Source organism: Alnus glutinosa, chromosome 9 (assembly GCF_958979055.1).
Source record: "Alnus glutinosa chromosome 9, dhAlnGlut1.1, whole genome shotgun sequence".
NCBI lineage: Eukaryota > Viridiplantae > Streptophyta > Magnoliopsida > Fagales > Betulaceae > Alnus > Alnus glutinosa.
This window is the reverse complement of record NC_084894.1, coordinates 1,902,141-1,922,903: the sequence shown is the minus strand read 5'-3', so window position 1 is coordinate 1,922,903 and position 20,763 is coordinate 1,902,141. Positions and strand designations below refer to the sequence as shown.

The following is a 20,763-nucleotide window of genomic DNA, read 5'->3' as shown; positions in this document are numbered from 1 at the left end:
ATATGAACTTCATCATATACTTTCTTTATTCTCTCTATTGCTCTTAAAAAAAAAAAAATTAAAAAACTGGGAAAACATATATACTACCTAACTACCACACAATGTTAATATCTCCCCAAATTTATTGGCCTTTGGGAGACATTGACAAATTTAGTAGTTTAGAGGAACATTAACTCAACCAGTAGTTTGAGAGATATATTAACAATGAGATGGTAGTTTGAGAATGATACGTGTACTTAAAAAAGAAAAAAGAAAAAAAGAAAAACCCTTCTAAGATTATTATTCACAAGAAAAGATTAAAGGTTTGGTCATTTAGCTTTTATATTTGGAAATGCGTCCTTAACAAAGGTAAGCGTACCTAGAGTCTAATATATTTATTTTATTGTTAATATTCTTAATTAGTATCAACAAGAACTTTTGTACCATTAAATAATTTTACAGCATCTAGTCGCTTTTGGATTTTTTTTTTTTTTTTTTAACAAGGGTTCATTAATTCAAAGATTACTACACCCTACTAGGTTGTCATAGTGAGATATATAGTTGTGTATTTACAAGCATTACTCCAATATCGTTAACAAATAGTTCAAATTGAAGGGCTTTCTCATTTAGTACATACTAGCTACATATATATAAAGCAATTCATTACTTGACAAGCATATAGGACTGCCTCCAAAGAGAACAGTGACATTATTTAAGGTTAAGCCAGATAGCTAGATAGAGATCGAGGATATGATCTTCTGTTTATTTATAATTGGACATTAATTGCCCTTTACGAATAGATATAGTTCAGATTAAGCAAGCATCATGTCTGGCTATTTCTTCAAGAAGCTTCTGAACCAATGGGCTGACAGTTTTGGATGTCTTTGCAACCCGTTCTTGTAATCCACATAGTTGATACCAAATCGAACGGTGTAACCATTAAGCCATTCGAAGTTGTCCAACAGCGACCATGCAAAGTATCCCTTCACGTTAACCCCAACCCTATACATAAGAGGAACGTCAAAGAAATTAAACTTGCAAAAACTAGAGAGAGAGAGAGAGAGAGAGTTGTTAAGCACTAGCTTAATTAATATTACTTGATAGCTCTATTGAGGTAGGAAAGATGGCGATAGTAATAATCAATTCTATGGTTATCCACAAGGGCTTCCTCAAGCGACAATGAGGCATCATTAAACTCATCAATTCCTGTGAGAAGGGGATCTTATCTTAGCTTTAAAGGAAATATAATTAACTAGCTACCATATAATTCTTGTTGTGGTATATATTGAAAATTTTGATGGAATTAATTACCATTCTCGGTGATGTAAATTAGTGGATTATCATACTTTGTCTTTGTGTAAAGCAAAAGATCTCGTATTCCTCTCGGATAGACAAAGAGCCAATCGGAAGCAGCCTGCATTATTGTCATATAAAGAAATGGAGCTGGTTAGGAATTTTACAAAGATAATTTTCTGGAGGTTTTTCTGACTAAAAGACTTGTACCATGCATGTATGAAGAACTGTCGCGATATTTTTCTTTTGCCAAAAACATGCATGGAGCAAGTAAATGATAGTTTCCAACCATACACCTATGTAGGATGGGAATGGCTTTTTAATCAATCTAAATGCAAGTATTTTGATATATATACGTCGATTATTGAATTGAAATGGAAGGTGACTACATGTCAACGGAGACACATTAGTTATTGTGATACCATATTCAATCACTATTTATCTCAAAACTCTAAGCTATTCTAATTAAAAAAATTAGCAAAGCTAAAAAGTATTTCTGTCGTTATATAGGCAAATTAATTAGTACCCTATTGTATGTTCAATTAAGTACAAGAAAAGGGATTGATTTATTTGGTACACACCTTTGGACCAATGGGAATACCATTTCGCTCGGCTGCAGCCACATCCAAAAGGCATGGTCTAATTCGATTAGTTTCATAAGCAAATTATAATCATAACATCAAGCGTTACGTTGAGTTTTGTACGTTGTACTTACTTGAAAGATTAACACGCATATCTGTTGTGTAGCTTGCATTTACAGCATTGCGTTGAGGTGCATTCGCTGCATAATTAGAGGTATAGTAGTTTAATCCAATAAAATCAAACGACCCATTTACAATATTGGATTGCTCTTTTGAGAACTTGGGTAATCGGTTTCCAACAAGAGATCGCATGCTATGTGGATAGTCACCATTGGTCAAGGGGTCCATAAACCTGCAATAATCCATCGATCTAATAAATGTCGTGCCTACCAATTAATATAGGATAAAACCTTAATTAATTGCCCTAGGCAGATTAGATCATAATGAAATTAGTGGATATGCAATATATGGACCAAAATATATCTAGGATAAAAGTAGGGAGTTTCTAAATGCATGTTATTGTAAAACCAGCCAACTACAAGTGTTTTTGGCCTTGTTTGGCCCGTGCTTAATTGTTAGTTGATCGAACCCATATGTTCTCTTTTTTTCTTTTTCTTTTTATTAGTTTTTTTTTATTATTATTATTAAAGCCTACTCATTAAAAAAATAAAATAAAATTATATTAAAAAAATAAAATAAAATTCAAGCAGTTAGCACTTACCACCCCAACGAGAAATCGAGGGCTCGTAGTGCGGCGTTACGATTATGTCTGGAGTTAGAGTATGGCACCATCCAGCCTGCCACTAGTGTTATCCCTATACACCCTTTCTGTCTTTCCTGTAATATTTAGCATTTTAGAATTAGCACAAGATAGTAGTGAAATAAAAGGATAGTTTTTAGAGCATTAATCATTATTTTAATTAATATAAAATAATTTTCGATCACCTATTTATAATTGATCATTCGATGCATATGGTGAATATTATTTAGGATATACATAAATTAAAACATTTTGAAGAAAAGTACACATATTGTCCTCAAACTAATTAACAAGCAATTTGTAGTGTCCTCTCTAAATTAAACTATCAATTGAAGTAATGTCTCTCCAAACTATCAAAAAATTGCAATATACAACAAATGACAAAAATACCCTTAATAACAAACAAATAAAAAATTAGAAAAAAAAAAAAAAAAAAAAAACTGGTGACCCACGGCCACTGTGGCTCTTCACTATGCCTTTTCTTTTTTGAATTTATAAAAGTATTTTTATCTTAATGACAATTTTATGGGCATTTTTGTGTTTTTGAGGACAAAATGAGTATTTTGTAATTTTCTGGTAGTTTGGTAGGGAGACATTGCTTCAATTAAAAATTTGAAGAGACATTACAAATTATGTGTTTAAAAGGAATATGTGTACTTTTCCAAACATTTTGATTTCAATTTATATAGGGAACCTGATATTTTCGCTTGTAGACTTTAACGGCGGCTGCATGAGCAAGAAGTTGGTAGTGTGTAATCAAATATGGCTCTGTGCCAGAATTTCCGCCGGTGCAATTCAGAATTTGCCCATCGGAACATCGATCCGGTGCTGACAACCCAATTGTATAAAAAAAAATACTGTAGTTCGTTGGCTCATTTAGTGTAATCCAATGCTTCACACGATCACCAAATTGCTTGAAGCAAAACTCAGCATAGTCCCGAAAATCATGGCTTTTGTTTATACATGAATAAAAATAAAAAATAAAAATAAAAATAAAACACAAATTATTTAGACTTTGACTTCAGAGTATGCATTTAATTTGTTAAATACTTGTCTTATGTCTAGTTTCAATTAGACCTAGACTGTTGGGATTGGGCACATATCCCATAAGAGAATACCAAAAAAGCGTATTCCAATCCCAATGAGTCTACTTGTAATTGAAACTCGACCCAAGTCTGATCCACTTGTTTATATATAATTAGAGCAAGGCAATTTTTAGTTTCCTTAAATTATATGATCTATAAGGCTAAAACCAATAAATGATAAAAGAGTCCAACTTGGAAAATGCTTCATTAGGTCTGCCTGAGATTGTAAAGAGGAAACGTCCAATAAATGAGTATTTTAATGGAATTAACCTTAAGAGAAAATAAATTAAGTTTGATCAAATTTGGAGAATCCCAAAATGTTAGCAATCTCAGGTACGAACAGACGAACAACACAGAATAGTATTAGCTAGCTATATAGGCCAATCGATCATCTGGGTTAATTCTCCATATTTGTATTTAGAGAAAACTACACTTAATTAATTATCTATCTCAATTTATTATACAATTTGCAAAGTCCTCTTAAAATTTTTAATTTGATTAATGTACCATACGGATCTATCATTAGGATTGGAATGTCCTACTTTTGCCCCCAAAACACAAAATACCCATAAAAATCCTTAAGAAAACAAAAAAGAAGAAAGAAAGCAAAGAAAAAAACTAACCCGGCCACAGCGTTGCAACAAGTTAGTTTTTTCTTCTGGGCTTTTTTTTTTTTTTTTTTTTTTTTTTTTTTTTTTTTTTTTTTCATTTTTGTCTTCTTCGGAACAAAAGAGAGACATTACAATCCCAATATTAGATTGGTAGGGTACATTAGCCAAATTGAAAAATAGAAAGACATTGTAAATTGAGTAATAAATTAAAGGGGATAAATATAGTTTTCCCTTTAGCTTTTATGTTTTTCCCTCAAAAATGGGTTCGGAGCAGTGAAGAGAGAGAATTTGATATTCTCCCTCTCCTCGATCTGCTCACTAAGACCTAGCCTTGTTAACCTTCTGTCAAGTGAGTGAAGTGACCGATCAACTTAAAATTGTGATCGAGATATTAATAATATGTGCAAGTCTGTTTATAATCAAGTGAATAGAGGATCATAAAGGTAATTTGTCACTCACACAATTTGAGGACTTATGAACCCGCCATACTCGTCTTCTAAGGCTTGGGGAAGATCCCAGTGGAAGAGTGTCACAAAGGGCTTTAGACCTGCATTCAAATATAGTAAACTACAGAGAGTAAATTATGAACACATGATAATGAAATTGATGATATATGATCGAGATTGAATCATGACCTTTGGATAGGAGCTCGTCGATAAGGTTGTTGTAGTATTTAATTCCTTCCTTGTTCACTCCCCCACAGAGCTTTCCAGCTGTCACATTTAAAGAAAGAATAAACCAACCCGGTCCAATCGTGTGATTATGGTTAAATTCTCTCTTAATAAGTGAAATTAAATACCTAAAATATTTAATTAAATTAAAAAATGAATTACGGAGATAAAATTCTAATTTAGAACCTTTGCTTTAAAAATGAAAAATGGATGATTTAATTAATATTTAATCAGATTTTTATGACAAAGAATAGATTAATCGATATAAACGAGAAACTTACTTGGTAAAACTCGGGACCATGAGATTGAGAATCTGTATGCATCTAAACCCATTTCCTTCATAATGTGAACATCTTCCTGTATCATATAATTTAGAAAATATTAAATGTTACAAAATCATAAAAAAATATTTCTCTTTAAAGTTAATAATTCACAACTAGGGGTTAATGTGAGTGACTTTTCTTTGTTTCTTTTATATTGTGCATCATACCTTGTAGCGGTGATATTGATCAACAGCTACATCTCCATTACTATGATCCATTATTCTACCTGTAATTTCATTGTAAAGCATGTTAAAAGTGATCAATAGATCTTGGAAAAAAAAGTTAAAAAAAATGGAGTTTTATTTGAAATGACTTGAAGAAAAATTTGGTGTTTTCTTCCTACACTCTTTCGTTGTTTCATAAAATCGTGTTTATCTTTTAATCATTAACGGGCATTAAAAAAAAATAAACTAAATTTATTTCAATTTCTTATAAGAGTTATTCTGGTACGCAAGATTAAAAAAGAATTTATGGGGACCGTCATTCATCATTGCTTGCGGTGAACATGCACAAATTATAAACTAATTAATTTCTATCATTAAGTGGACAGCTACTTTGCCGTATGTGGTGTCTTTGCTGGGAGTCTTGACCTATATACAATTTATTCTTTTTCGTTCTTGGGTTTTTTATGGGGAAGATGGGAAGTTTATTATTAATTATTGATTACTGTTTTTTATTCAATAACATTGGCTTATCCTTTTCTGAGCACGACTCTGATGACATGAATATAATTTGGCCAAATGCAGTTTGTCAATTTCCATGCCTGTATTATTCGATTCCAACGTTAACAAGTGCGCATGTGAACCGATTTAAGGCACTTGGAGCATTTACGGTGAATTCTCAATATTTTTATCTTAATTAGTTAACTATCCGTGGTGGTAGTTTATTGGACTCAAAGTAATCCCCAGGCCAAGTAGTACTTGGACAAGTATTAGGGTTCGACTTTCACAATAGAAATTTTCAAACCTTATTTGCATTAGTAACCTTGGATCCCACACGTTTGACCTATGAAATCAGAGATATTTCACGTACTAAACGAAATCTAAATGCGCAATCCAATTCCAAAAAAGTTGGGGTTATATTTTTTTTTTCTTTTGAGCGATGACATTGGATGTACAAAATATCAATAATATGCATTTGTAACTCAAAATTTCATTTTATTTGAGAAGAGAGAGAGATTAGAGAGAGACCTGGATATCTATGGGTGTAAGTGTCCCATATAGATTGTCCTCTACCACCTTCTTTTGCTGCACCTTCATACTGGATTTAGAAAGAATGCACTTCACATGGGAACATAATAGTACTCATCATGCATGCATGCTTGAGAAATCTTAGGACAGGAGAAGAAATACTATAATATAGCTAGAAACCTAACGGAAAAACTTACCTGATAAGACGATGATGCCGTCCCAAAAATGAAGCCTACCGGAAAACTGCTCCGGTTGAGTGAAGCAATACTGTAATGGTTTGGTCTAACAGCAATGCTGTTAGTCAATGAGGCATGAAGAACTAAGAGACACAAAAGTAGGTTACCCTGGAATGCCATACTGCTTTTGGTTATCCTCTGCAGCTTTGGATAGGCCTTTTTATAGAGAAGTGCTAAATAATTTAGTTCAAAAGAAAAAATAAATAAAATAAGGGGACATGTATGCGCGCCCTTCGAATCATAATATGACAAGGACAAATATTTCCTTCAAATTGGGTTGGAAAAATTTTCTTTAATCTAATTTATAAAAATGTCATGTATTCCTTAACATGTAAGAAGCACTTTTATTTTTTATTTTTTTCAGTTCCAAAGACGAAGTTAAAAGAGCAAATGCATTTTTTTTTTATAAAAATTTCTTTCAACTTTGTTCTTGTAATTAAAAAAAAAAAATTGTACTTCTCACATACAAATGAATATATGACGTTTTTATAGACTAAGTTGTCCTCCTATTTACATATATAATAACATTAAATTATTTAATTTAATTGTACTAAAAAAAGAGAAACAAACAAATTAGAAATATAATTACTCATGCCGTCACATCAAAATTTACAATAATTAATCTATAAAATAAAAAAAAATTACAATAATTAAATAAGTGTTGATATATAGTAAGAGAACCGATTTTCATAAAGTATTTCCGGAGCTTTTTAACTATTGCGGTGATTCAATTATATATTGATGGTTTTGGTGAGCATGGAGTAGTTTTTAAGCTGAAATTGTCGATGAAGGAAATTTGAGCAAAGAGGAAAGCAATTAAGACTCTAAGAGCAAGGTCTGCGCACCTACGACAAATTAACCAAGGAATCTCTAGCCAGGAATTAAATGTAAGCGAGAATATATACCATGAGTCCAGCTCATGGTCCAGACAAGCTTAAGCCACGTACCAATCACCACGGGATCCCACGACAGCTTAAGCCTCTCCAACGGCTACAGAAATCTTCTCCGGCCACCAACGGCTACACTGATTTGTTTCTCTTAATATCACCACCAACGGCTAGCTACTTCCTTCTGTTACATATATAACAAGCATCACAACATTCCTGCTTTCATATGTATGTACGCCCACAAATAGTTCCCATGGATGGTTACTTGCCTTGTATCTATATTGTAAAACCAAACACTTTACTCATACACTAAAAATAAGACAATTTGCACCAATTCTTTCATTATATCGCTCACCTACCGGCTACCAAGTTTCCAGAAAGAAAGATATAATATCGATCTTCCTTTTTACAGAAATGTCTTCCATGTATGTATAGAATAATCACGCAGTTAATTCCCACCGATTATATATGTCTCCTATTTTTCTTTTATAAATACTCCATCATGTAAATCGATCAGGCATCAATAAATACATATAGTTGGTACAAATTTTTTTTTTCTTTTATTGTTTACTTTCTTCGTTTTTTTATCTCTGATTTCTAACCGAAATATTACAGGGAAATGAAAATCCAAAAAAAATTAAAAGAAAGTCAAATATTGTAAATAAGAACCATATAGCTGAATTTATATACAATCATATATATAGACACAATACTTGCTCTAGGTTATTGTTGCAGAGAGACTAGCTACTTTTCTTTTTAATTTTAGTACTCCGGCCTGTATGTCTTCTTGTATGTGTTAGTTTTTCTGTGGGGTCTCGTTTGCGAGTATGCCGGTTATTCCTTCGATCCAAACGTCTGTTGGTTGTGACTTGTGTGAACAAGTCGGCTAGTCAATGCCGGCAATTGATTAAGTCGACGAAAAGTCCGATGGCATGCAGTTCCATCTGCTAAAAGGGAAGTATATCGATGTCACGATGGAGTCACATGTGAGGGGGGAAATTGTAAGTATACATGATGTATGTACGTGCGAGTATATATACAAGATTAAGTCTCACCTTATATAGATATAATAAATATGAATTATTAATCTAATATAATGGAGAAATTATACTTTTAAGAAAAAATTTATATATTTTCTCAAACTATCACCTAATTGGCAATGTCTCTCTCCCAAGCTATCAAAATATTGTCAATGTCCCTTCTAAGACCAGCAAAAAGACAAAAAATACCCTAATTTTTTTTTTCAATAAAACAAAAATACCCTTATAAGTTTGAAAATTTTAATTTAAAAAAAAAATGAAAAATTTTTAATTTCCTTAAAAAAAAAAATTAATTAGAAAAAAAAAAACGAAAGCTTTTTAATTTTTATTTTTAAATTTGGCCACCCTTGGTTTTTATGTATTTATTTTTTATTTTAGTTTTTAGTTTTACTTTTTTGTATTTTTTTAATTTTATTAAGGGTATTTTCGTTATTGGTGGGAACATTGGCAATTTTTGATAGTTTTTTTTTTGGGGGGGGGGGGGACATTGTCTAAATTGAAAGTTTATGGGAAACATTGTCAATTGAGTGAAAGTTTGAGGAGAATTTGTGGACTTTACCCTATTCGTCATCTCATAAACTGTAATGTCCCCTTAAACTTTTGATTTTAGCACCTACTTAACTACCAAAGGGGGTGCAATGCTCGCCTTCTATGCCCCAAATGACCAAAAAAAAAAAAAAAAAAAAAAACCGTATTTTATGGCTTTTGTTCTCTTCATATGTTTTTTTTTTTTTTTTTTTTTTTTTTTTTTTTTTTTTTTTAAGAAAGTACATTTTACTCTCCTTAAAAATTGGTAGATAACCCCCCTAATATAACCAACTTTGGTACTTTAAACCTTCTGTCTTAATCTGTCCAAAGAGACGGAAAAGAGGTTACGTCCAACGCACGTCACCACTTAAAGCTTAGCTTTTTTAATACCCCTATTCAAAACAGTAAGTTTCACACCTGGGACCATCTTCAAGCTCTCCTCTCCCAAGCTCTAGCTTTGCCATTCTCCTGGAACATTCCAATCGGGTCTCCCGTGTTTGGGTCCTTGAGAGGCTCCATCCTCCGACTCGGTTTCTGCAGCGTGCCTACGACCCCGACCCGGGCCGCCCCTTCCCGTCCTGGAATCGGGTACCTTGCTATTTGGGAGCCAGGTTGCCATCAACGAGCTCTCCAACTTCGCCAATGACTTACCGGCAAGGCTCATCACCGGCACCAACGACTTCAATATTGATGCAGGAGGGTCCGAGTCTGATGACGCTGATTTGTCAGATTGCACAATAAAGGCGCTGAATTACTTGGAGCAGGCGGATCAGCGCAAAATTAGCAAGAAATCGTAATCTGACCTAATTGGGGCAATTTCCGAGTGCGCCGCAGTAATTTGGCCATAACTTTGGCTACGTGTATCTGTTTCGCGCATATGACCCCAATTCGGAAAGCTCTCTTCGGCGCGCACGTCGTGGCCACCAGCTTCGCTCGGTGCGCCTCGTTTCGAGCCCCAAAATCCGCTGTTTTCCTTGTCAAAACCTTAATTTTAGATATTTTTTGCCATTTATGGTAACTTTTCGCTTATTGTTTTGGAGGTGATTCTGAGCCCGATTTGGACCAGATTTTCGACAGAATAATTATTTTATTAAGTATTTCGTTTTATTAGGGTTTTCAGGATTTTGCTATTTTTGGCAAAAATTCTCCTAAACCTAATTTTCAGCTATTTAAGCCCGGCTTGTGGGTGTTTTTCGACAGTTCATTGTTATTGATCAATTATCAAATTTCAGAGTTTTATCTCTGTTTTGGGGTGAATTTCTTGTTTCTTCCTTGCAAATTACTTACTGATTAGCCTACAGAATAATCGCTATTCTGTTCCGGCGTCAAATATTCACTGTATTCACAATATGTATCACATTTTCACTGAGATAGCCTTCATCTTCAGTCTTCACCGCCGCATATTTGATCTCTTTGACAAGAACAACGATGGCATCATCACCGTCGATGAATTTAGCCGAGCCCTGAACCTTCTTGGCTTGGAAACCGACCTCTCCATTTTGCATGTTCAACAATAGACGTGTATAAAAAGTCCCAAGAAGTGAAAACGCAGCGTTTGTATTATTTCCCTCCTTGATTTCCTGCAAGCCTGGTTTTGTTCAGTTCTGCTACGTAGTGCAGTACAACAACCTGTTGGAAGAAAAACAGTGATAACAAATAACCTGAGAACCTGTTGTACATGACCTACACTTGATCTCAACCATCCATGATCAGTTCTTTCGTGAAGAACTACACTCTTCAACGGCTAGTAACTGTTGCTCGGTGTAGTTCTTCACCCCTTTTGCTACTCCGGAATCCTCTAAGCATATGCACTTCCTTAGACTTTGGAAGGCCTTCCAATCAATCCAAAGAGCGTAGTGATCCTTTGGTTGGCCAAGGGATCGTGACATCAAATGAAGCAAAATGGGCTCACCAGAGGAAAATCATTGCTCCCGAACTATATATGGAGAAGGTTAAGGTATATATGCTTCATATTTAACGTACATGACTACACTTTTCTGAAAAATATGAAGCTAACGCTAATGAATGTGATTCCAGTATGTAGGGCATGATGATCATAATGGTGGAGTCGTCGATGACAGTAGTGAACTCATGGAGGGTAGAAAGTGAGGGTGGAGTTGCAGATATTCACATTGATGAATATATGAGAAGCTTTTTCGGAGATGTGATTTCAAGAGCCTGCTTTGGGAGCAGCTATTCCAAAGGGGAAGAGGTCTTTTTAAAGCTTAGAGCACTTCAAGAGCACATGTCTAAAAAGGTTGCAAAGGGTATTCCTGGAGTGAGGTTTAATCTTTTCCAACCCAAGCACTTACAGTATCTTCCAACTAAGAGTAACAGAGAAACATGGAGGCTAGAAAAAAAGGTCCGAACTTTGATTCTCAAGGCAGTGAAGGAAGGAAAGGAAGCGGCAACAGGGAACAATCATCAAGATGGAGCATTACTTGAACTGGGCACAAGCTTTAGGCTCAGCATGGGCCTTCATGTTGCTTGTGGGTCTCATTTGTTGCTGCCTCGCCACCAACAAGGCAGCACAAGCGGTCATTTTCATCCTCTATTCTCCCCTGTTTTATAGTGTGCGAACAGATGACCTGTTTTTGCACTTGGAGCTCATTTTCATCATCTCTTTCTCTGTTTTTGCAATTCTCATGCAACTTCTAGACTACCCTGACTGAATTAAGCCAGCCATAACTAGAACATGCACAGTATTAAGAGTCCAAGTTAAGCATTTCTAAACAAAGACACGAGAACATGCACAACCCTTAAGAGGAGAATGAGAATGATAGCGAATGGGTGGAGCTTGAAATGGGTCGCCATGGCTATGGTGAGTGAGTAACTGAGTGTGTATTGAACTCCTATTATCTCAATTAAACAAGAAAAGCACCTTAGCAGGCCAAGAAGAAAGATTCTACACAAAATTGAAGAAGTTACTGGAGGAAGACTTCTTTTTCTGCAAATCAAAGTAAAAAAGAAAATGTTAAAGAAGAGTACTGTGCAGTGCAAAGTAGTTGTTGAGTTAGGAGAGTTGGAGTAGATGAATATGTGAACCTGTAAAAGATGATGGAAGCTGCAAGAAGGACGAAGATGGCAAGGGCGTTTTAGTAAACAACAAAAACAAAGTTACTCATCCCTACGATCATGGCAGCTTTTAATATAGTGTTCATGCCCACGTCCACGAACTGTGTTGTCACCATTGCTGCTGTTACTCCTAAGTCCTATATATATGGGTCGTGGAGTCTTTGCTGGAAACGACCACATCTACGTACTGAAGACCGGTAGAGGTGGAGGACAAAGAAACTCTTTCTTTACGGGGATGATTGCCTTGGCCGCCAACTCTTCCTACGTTGGCTGAGTATCGTTCGATGGCGATGACACCACCGAGAACTTCTCCGTGTCCACAACTAGCTCCGCTGGAGACTCGTCGATGGCGGGTACGACTCGACTTGGAACTTAGTTGCTATGTATGAGAGTGTAGAGTGGAAACTCACCGTTTTGAACGGGGGTATTTTTGAAAAGCTAGCTAAGCTTTTAGTGTCATGTGCAACGCATGTGACATCTTTTCCGTCTCTTTGGACGGATTAAGCCGACGGAAAGTTTAAAGTGCCAAAATTTGTTATATTAAGGAGGTTATCTACCAATTTTTAAACATTGGACGTCAAATTGCCAATACGTTAATATATTAGGGGGTAAAGTGTACTTTCCCCATTTTTTTTTCCTTTTCATTTATTTTTCTAAATATTTTCCTTTTCTTATTCTTTTTCTAAAATTATCCTCTCCTTGTTTTGAATCTATGTTTTTTTTTTTTTCTATTTTTTTTTGCTTCTTTTTTCGTTCTAAATTTTTTTTCCCTCTTTAATTTTTTTTTAATTATTTATCTCATGTAAGGTATTTTTCACTTAACCCCTTTGGCAGTTAAGCATAGTACATACATTGCAAAAATTAAAAGTTTAGAAGAAACATTACAAGTTGAGACCAATTTGAGAGGTTAAGTAGAGTTTTTTTCTCGAATATATAATATAATTGGATTCAAACTTATAGTTTTAAGATTTTAAGTTTGGTAATGTACGTCCCAATTATATATATATATATAGGTGGTAAAAGATGAGAAAAACGATTATAAAGTGCTGTATAGATAACTTATATATTTGAGCTTGCCTGCAGTTAGCAGGACATTCAAGCTAGCCCGCATTACGATTAGCTGCTTACAATCATTAGGAGAAATCGGGAACAGGTGATAAGAACTCAGATCAGTGTAAGATTTCACAATAAGTTAATTAATGTAGTGTCATATAAAACATTTCATCAAATGATCATCATAAGTTTATTGTGTTGATGCATGTTTTGGACACGATCCAATATTAGTAGATCGATTGTTTAAACATGAGGATTGTTGCATGTCTATTAATTCTTGAGGAAATTCTTGAACCAATGGGCAGAAAGTTTTGGATGCCTTTTCAACCCATCCTTGTAGTCTACGTAGTTGAACCCAAAACGAACCGTGTAACCTAAATACCATTCAAAGTTGTCCAACAATGACCATGCAAAGTAGCCCTTAACGTTAACACCATCCCTATATGTACCAAAAAAAAAAAAATTAAAAGAGAGAGAGAGAGAGAGAGAGAGAGAGAGAGAGAGAGATTTCTTAAGTACAGCTTACTTGATAGCACTATTAAGATATCGAAGATGATGATAGTAATAATCAATTCTATTGCTGTCTGCAAGGCATTCCTCAAGCGGCAGGGAGGCATCATTAAACTCATCAATTCCTTTCAAATTTTGTATTTCTCTAGTTAGTACGATGATTTTATATATATGTGTGTGTGACCAAGATTAAAGAACTCAAAAGAAAATTACCATTCTCTGTGATATAAATTAGTGGATTACGGTACTTCATCTTTGTGTATAGCAGAAGTTCTCGAATTCCTCTCGGATAGACATAGAGCCAATATGAAGCAGCCTACAACATCTCTTAAAGAAATTGAGCAAAAAATATTCGAATTCAAATGGATTCAAGAATTTTCTAGCTAGGTTTAGTTGTGTACTCACCATATCTATATATTACTATATACGATGGTGCGTTAAAAGGGACACTTGTGCTATACTATAAGGTATATATATGTTCCATTAACTATGAATTTTTCTATTTAAAAAAAAAAAAAGTGGTTTATTTTATACAAACCTGTTGACCGATGGGGATTTCATTGCGCTGAGCTACCAAAAAAAAAAAACAATAAATAAATAAAAGACAAAAAACAAAAAATTGAAAAAAGAAAAAAAAGAAAAGAAAAAGTAGTTAACATGAATGCATAAGAAAAAACAAAGGAAACCTTTACTTGCATCTTTCATCATTTTTGCAATCATACCCTTAAATATTAAAAAGTGTCAATTTAGAGTTACCATCTTTCAGAAGTTTGTAATGTCAATCATCCCGTCCAAATTTAGAGTTAGATCAAACGGTTAATGAATGAAACTTTTTTAAAAAAACCCCTAATATATTTGTAAAAAAAAAAAAAAAAATACCTTGATTTAATAATTAAAAAAAAATATAAATCTTAGCCTCTCAAAAATACCAGACCCACGGCATGTCACCTGTGACTCATGTTGAGTCACTTTGTTATTCTTTTGTTTTTTTGTAAAGAAAAACGAGAGCTAACATTTTGAGAATTTCACTTCCTCCATTAGGATTTAACGCTGAATTTGGAAGAGATGGTTGACATTTGAAACTTTTGAAAGACGGAAATCTTAAATTGTCATTTTTTTTAAGTTGAAAAGTATAATTGGAAAAATGACGAAAGATTAAGAGTGTTAGTGAAGTTTTTCTAAAAACAAATGAAAGCTCTCTAGCATTGATTGAGTTTGTACTTGAAAGATTGGCACGCGAATCAGTCAAGCAGCTTGCATTTCCAGCATTAAGGCCAGGTGCATAGGCTGCGTATCTAGCAGTATAGTAGTTTAATCCGATGAAGTCAAATGACCCTTTTACCAGCTTCGATTCTTCTTTGCTGAACTTGGGTAATCGGTTTCGAACAAGAGATCGCATGCTATGTGGATACTCACCATTGGTCAAGGGCTCCATAAACCTGCATGCATGCAGCCATAAACCCCATGGAAACTGTTAAAAAAATGATGTCTAGAATAGGTTTTGAAGAAAGCCGGCCATAACATCAAAGAGTTAGGCAATTAATGGCACCATCCAAGCATGAAATCAAGGGCTCTTAGCGCCGCATTGTGGTGGTGCCTCGCGTCAGAGAGTGGCACCATCCAGTGCGATACCAACGTTATCCCTACAACGCCTTTTTGTGCTGCCTGGAAGAAGTAAAAGTTTTCTTAATCAAGACAAGCACTCAAGCCAATTCATCCTCAATGAATAAAGCTAGAGTTCTTTTAATTATGTGGAACCTGATATTTTTGCCTGTAAACTTGAACAGCAGCTGCATGAGAAAGAAGCTGGTGGTGTGACACTAGATATGGCTCCGTCCCGGAATCTCCAGCGATGCAATTGAGATGTTGCCAATTGGAACATCGAGCCGGCGCTAATACCCCACTTCCATAACCACCAAAGCTGTAGCTCCATGGCTCATTTAGAGTGATCCAATACTTCACACGATCGCCAAATTCCTTATAGCAAAGCTCTGCGTAGTCCCGAAAATCATCCCTACATGATATAATGCACAAATATCCATACTATTTAGAACATCACACATGACAATATCGTGCATTTATTTATCATTGTTTTATGTGTGTGGTCTAAAGATCTAGTGAGAGCCGACTCAAATGGGGTAAGGCGAATAAAGCTTTTGCTTAGGACCCCTAAAAAATGGATCTTTATATTAAATTTGTCAAAAAAAAAAAAATTTTAAAAAAAAAAAATTTTAAAAAAAAAAAAAGAAAAAAGAAAGAAAGTTAAAAGGCCTTAAGAAATATAAAATGAGAGGAGATCACTATTGGACATGCTACTAGAGTTTTGAAAGAAAGTTTTTTTTTTCAAAAAAAAAAAAGTGACGTAACATGTTTAAAGTCTTTTTGTTACTATATATGAGAAGCTGTTGATTTTAGTTGGTCATTGTTATGAGTTTTGCCGTTGATTTTATCAAACAACTAATTAAATCCTAGTTATTACAATTGACTATCTTATTAAGAAATATAAAATGTATTAACCATAATATCTATTGAGAATAAATAAAATAACAAGACTTGAACATAAAAATTTGGTTAGTAATTTTACATCTCAGAAAGCTAAAAACAAAAAAGGATTTTTTTTAAATTAATTTTTTAACATTTAATATAAAATTTTATTATATTAATATTTTAAAATTAAAAGGCTCCATTTTAAAATTTTTACCTTAATTAGACCTTAATTTTCATTCCGCCCTGGATCAATTAACTTTAGTTTTCACAAAGAATAAAAGGGCACAAAAGAGGATTACTTTTTGCTTTCTAAATCAGTAGACCTATGCATTCCTCCCAGGGACGGAGTAGACATTTTAATGGGAGGGGGCCAAACAAATTTTTTTCTTAAGTAGAGGTTAAAGTATGAATATATATTAAGGCAAATTTTAAGTAAATTAAACATAACCCAGTTTTGATATTTTTATTATTCCCTTCAAATTAAAAATTAATAAGCAAAATTGAAAAGAGTTTTTTGGAAAAAAAAAAAAAAAAAAAAAAAAAAAAAAAAAAAAAAGATCTCAGTTTCTGTACTAAAATTGAGAAATTTGAGTTAGATGAATTGTGTGTTTCTCGACGTTTTCGCAAGAGTTTACTTGAATGACATGGATCTTAAAACTAATATTTCCTTGCTCATTTTGTTAGAACAATCCACTCTAACTAACACAATAGCCCACTAACTGTTATACAAAACACACTATATTCTACACAAAACACATTATGCTAAACGCAACACAACAAATGAAATACATATCTTCTAGACTTTTCTAATGCCATCTAGTTATATTGAAATGAGTCTCTATTTCACGTTATCTTTGGCCACACATCCTTAGGAAATTGAACTTTGTCAGGCGTGCGACTCTTCAAATCCACATTTGTCTTCTTCCAATACACTGATTTACTAAACCATTTTCATTTACTTTGAACAAAATCTCTACAACTTTGTAAACCTCCTTCCATTGTTACCATTCTCAAACATGCATGTCCGTTACTACCCGTGAAATATTAAAAGAAAATTTTTTGACAATAAAGCTATCGTTCCAAATGAGATGAAACTAGTTGAAGAGATGATAAAAAGGAAGGACCAAGAATTGAGCCACAAAAATTTCTTACTATGGGCCAATAGGTCAAAAAAAACTTTATTTTTTTTTTTTTTTTTTTATTTTACTTTATTTTTTTTTTTCTCAAGAGTTGGGGTGGGCCATGCCCCCCCCCCCCCCCCCCCTCTCTCCGTCCCCCTCTCTCCGTCATTGATTCTTCCAGTAACCAGAAGAAAATATATAGACGAAATCATGAACAAATAAAGTTTCACTTCAAATTTGGAGCATCGATCCCTTAGCTTTTGCAATGCCTATGTTAACATCCATGATCAAATGGGTCCTCGATCATTTTAAACTATATATATAAGTTATCATCATAGTAATAATAATAAATTTGATCATGTCAAGCATTAGATGCTTACACAATGTGAAGACTTAAGAAACCACCGTACTTCTCTTCCAAGGCTTGGGGAAGATCCCAGTGGAAAAGTGTCACAAAGGGCTGTACACCTGCATTCATCAGTCATGTATAGCAAACTATAGCGATTGAATTATGACCTCATTATGTTAAGTTGATGAAACATAATTAATAACAATAAATCATGACCTTTTGCTACTAGCTCATTGATGAGGTCATTGTAATATTTTATTCCTTCCCTGTTAACACCCCCACTTAGTTTTCCTTCTGAAATAATTAGAGCTCCAAATTAAGTGAGATATACTTGATAATTTCCATTTTTATTTCAGAAAGTTGGGATTAATAAAAACGAGAATTCTACTTGGTAGCAATCGAGACCATGAGATTGAGAATCTGTATGCATCTAAACCCATCTCTTTCATAATTCCCACATCTTCCTGTAACATATAATCACAAAAAGACAAGTTACGAACATAATTTTTCTATTCATTTTTTTTATTATGAGGGTGATACCTACCTTGTAGCGATGATATTGATCAATGGCTACATCTCCGTTGCTTCCATCCGTTATCCTACCTGCAATTAATTTCATATTAAGTTCACATTATATTTAGGGGATAATAAAGGGATTTTTTTGTTCACTACGTACTATCCAGTCATTTGAGCTATAACTAAAACTAGTACTTAATTACTCCTCACGGCCAGCACTATCATACGGGCATTTCGGTCGCCTCGCCTATATATGTTCAATTAAGGAAGAAATTAAGGAAAGGAGAACAGAAAAATAAATATAATAATAATAAAAATATATTATATAATATTGAAGAAGACGTACGATAGAAATATGGTTATATATGGGCTCGTTAGCGACAAAATAAACAAGCACGAAGTCATGAATGATATCAATTATCAATCAAGTGACCCACCACTTTGCCACATGTGATGCCATCGCTGGTCATGAATAGTTACAATTTTCAAAAACCTTATCTCGATCGGGAAGTCTTGGCTTTTTCATTCAATATTTTCCTTTATTTAATTTCTTAGTTTTTCTGTTGAAAGAAGATAATGCATGTTTTTCATGATTCATGATTTTGGAGTGTTATATTTACTCCCACGTCGGCTTACCCTTAATTTCATAAATATAGCTTGACAAGTTCATAATCTTACCGACTTAGTTTTTTTTTTTTTTTTTTTTTTATCGAAAATAATTTGGACAGATTACGAATACATATACTAAATTATTTTTATCAAAACTTTAGGAACAAGAATCAGCACTAGCATATTAACTGAAAAACAAGACATTGAAGAAATTAAGCCAATGCTTTGTGAAAAAGAAAAATATTTTTATAAAATCCAGAAGATTGTAAGAATAAACTCACATATATATATAGATCATATATATTTTGCTTGTTCCTGATCTGTATAACCTTTTGGATCCTCAATCAACTGAAAGGTTTTTTTTTTCGTCTTTACTATCAGCAGTAATATTATTTAATGCAATATGGCATAATATTAATATATACTTTGATTTGATTGAAGAGGGAGAGAGAGACCTGGATATTTATGGGTGTAGGTGTCCCAGATGCTTGGTCCTCTACCACCTTCTTTTGCACCACCTTCATACTGGAATATATATACACTTGACATCTCAGGAAATTAAACTTGAAGAATAACTCTCTCTCTCTCTATCTCTCTCTCTCTCTCTCTCTCTCTCTATATATATATATATATATATATATATATAATGAAAATTTAATACAAATTAACCTGGTAAGACGATGATGCCGTCCCAAAAATGAAACCTGCCGGGAAACTGCTCCGGTTGAGTGAAACAGTTTCATGGGCGCCGGTACTGCTAGTCAATGAGCCAAGAAGCACCAGAAGGCCTAAGAGTAGATAGCCTTCAAACGCCATCATAGTTTTGGTTTCCCTGGCTGGAATTTTTTCGTTGGCCTTTTTGTAGTGGAGCACTAAAAGAAAAGGGAAATGATATTTCCCAAAAGAAAAAGACAAAAACAAAACAAAACAAAATTTAAATGATTATTGGTCTCTCAAAAATAAAAATACATACAACAAATGTCTGGGCCAGATTTACATTTCTTGCTATGTTATTGAGACTAAATTTCCTTTTGCAAAGGCCCAAAGATCGATCTCCCCCTCCCTCAGCTCGTTTGGGCCAATCTCTCTCACAACCTCTCTTCCTTTGTTTTTGCAGGTCCAAGACTCGGGCTTGCCTCGTGCATGAGTTCCCATGTAGCTTTTTCTTTTTTTTTTTTTTTTTTTTTTTTTTTTTTTTTTTTTAAGTACGAATTCTCATTCAACCGGAAAGGATACAAATATTAATGCAGAGGAGTGGGTTCTCCAACAATAAACCCAAATCTGAAAAAAGTTTTACCAACGTGAAGAGTAACATGGTAACCAACGAGTAAATGGTGAGTTTTCAGTTCCAGAGAAACTGAAAATGTTTCGGCCCTATTTGCCTTGAACAAAGCCAAGGCTTGGTCGGCACAAGGCGGATTAAAAACCAAATCAGTGGTGAACAGGGGCATGACCTATACAAAAGACTTCAACCAGGTCCAAAACAAACCCTTTGAGAGGGTTGGGTGGCCACTAATCTGAATATAGAAGAGGATTGGCACCACAAATAACATAACAAAACTTCCAGCAAACGGATCTCTAAAAGAGACCATAACCCAGCAAAGAAAAAATATAGATAAGGAAAAACATAAAGCATAAACCTATCACAAAGCATCAGAGGTGAAGAAACCTTGTTGGAAATTCTTCTTGGCAGCAGATAGTGGTGTGAATCAGTGCGCTCAGTGTCCAGATCTGGAGCGTGGGCTGCACGCGCCAACACCGAAGTGCCGGGCGATGAAACGGCTGACAGTGGGTTGAAGGGGGAAGAGCTGTGGTTCCGATGGAGTGGGTCGCTTGGTGGAAAGGTCTTCTGAAGTTAG

At 34.3% G+C, this 20,763-nt stretch overlaps 3 protein-coding genes across 3 annotated transcripts; 1 reads left to right on the top strand and 2 right to left on the bottom strand.

Moving 5' to 3' along the window:
- Positions 1-721: 721 nt before the first annotated feature.
- On the bottom strand, positions 722-6,849 carry LOC133877802 (beta-glucosidase 12-like). Its single transcript, XM_062316215.1, has 13 exons — positions 6,691-6,849; positions 6,494-6,563; positions 5,471-5,529; positions 5,262-5,337; positions 4,945-5,022; positions 4,769-4,856; positions 3,308-3,563; positions 2,575-2,690; positions 1,988-2,205; positions 1,854-1,885; positions 1,291-1,393; positions 1,077-1,185; positions 722-981 (listed from the first exon to the last, which is right to left on the bottom strand). The coding sequence occupies exons 1-13, from the start codon at positions 6,847-6,849 to the stop codon at positions 813-815; spliced, it is 1,533 nt and encodes a 510-aa protein (XP_062172199.1). The 3' UTR covers positions 722-812.
- A 4,040-nt stretch (positions 6,850-10,889) lies between these two features.
- LOC133877652 (cytochrome P450 714C2-like) lies at positions 10,890-11,756 on the top strand. The gene is made up of 2 exons (XM_062316042.1): positions 10,890-11,141; positions 11,229-11,756. Exons 1-2 carry the CDS (start codon positions 10,890-10,892, stop codon positions 11,754-11,756), a joined length of 780 nt encoding a protein of 259 aa, XP_062172026.1.
- Positions 11,757-13,428: 1,672 nt separating this feature from the next.
- On the bottom strand, positions 13,429-19,756 carry LOC133877641 (beta-glucosidase 12-like). Its single transcript, XM_062316029.1, has 13 exons — positions 19,574-19,756; positions 19,360-19,429; positions 18,324-18,382; positions 18,168-18,243; positions 17,996-18,073; positions 17,811-17,898; positions 15,581-15,836; positions 15,372-15,487; positions 15,044-15,261; positions 14,361-14,392; positions 14,036-14,138; positions 13,839-13,947; positions 13,429-13,751 (listed from the first exon to the last, which is right to left on the bottom strand). Exons 1-13 carry the CDS (start codon positions 19,721-19,723, stop codon positions 13,583-13,585), a joined length of 1,524 nt encoding a protein of 507 aa, XP_062172013.1. The 5' UTR covers positions 19,724-19,756; the 3' UTR covers positions 13,429-13,582.
- Between the last annotated feature and the right edge of the window lie 1,007 nt (positions 19,757-20,763).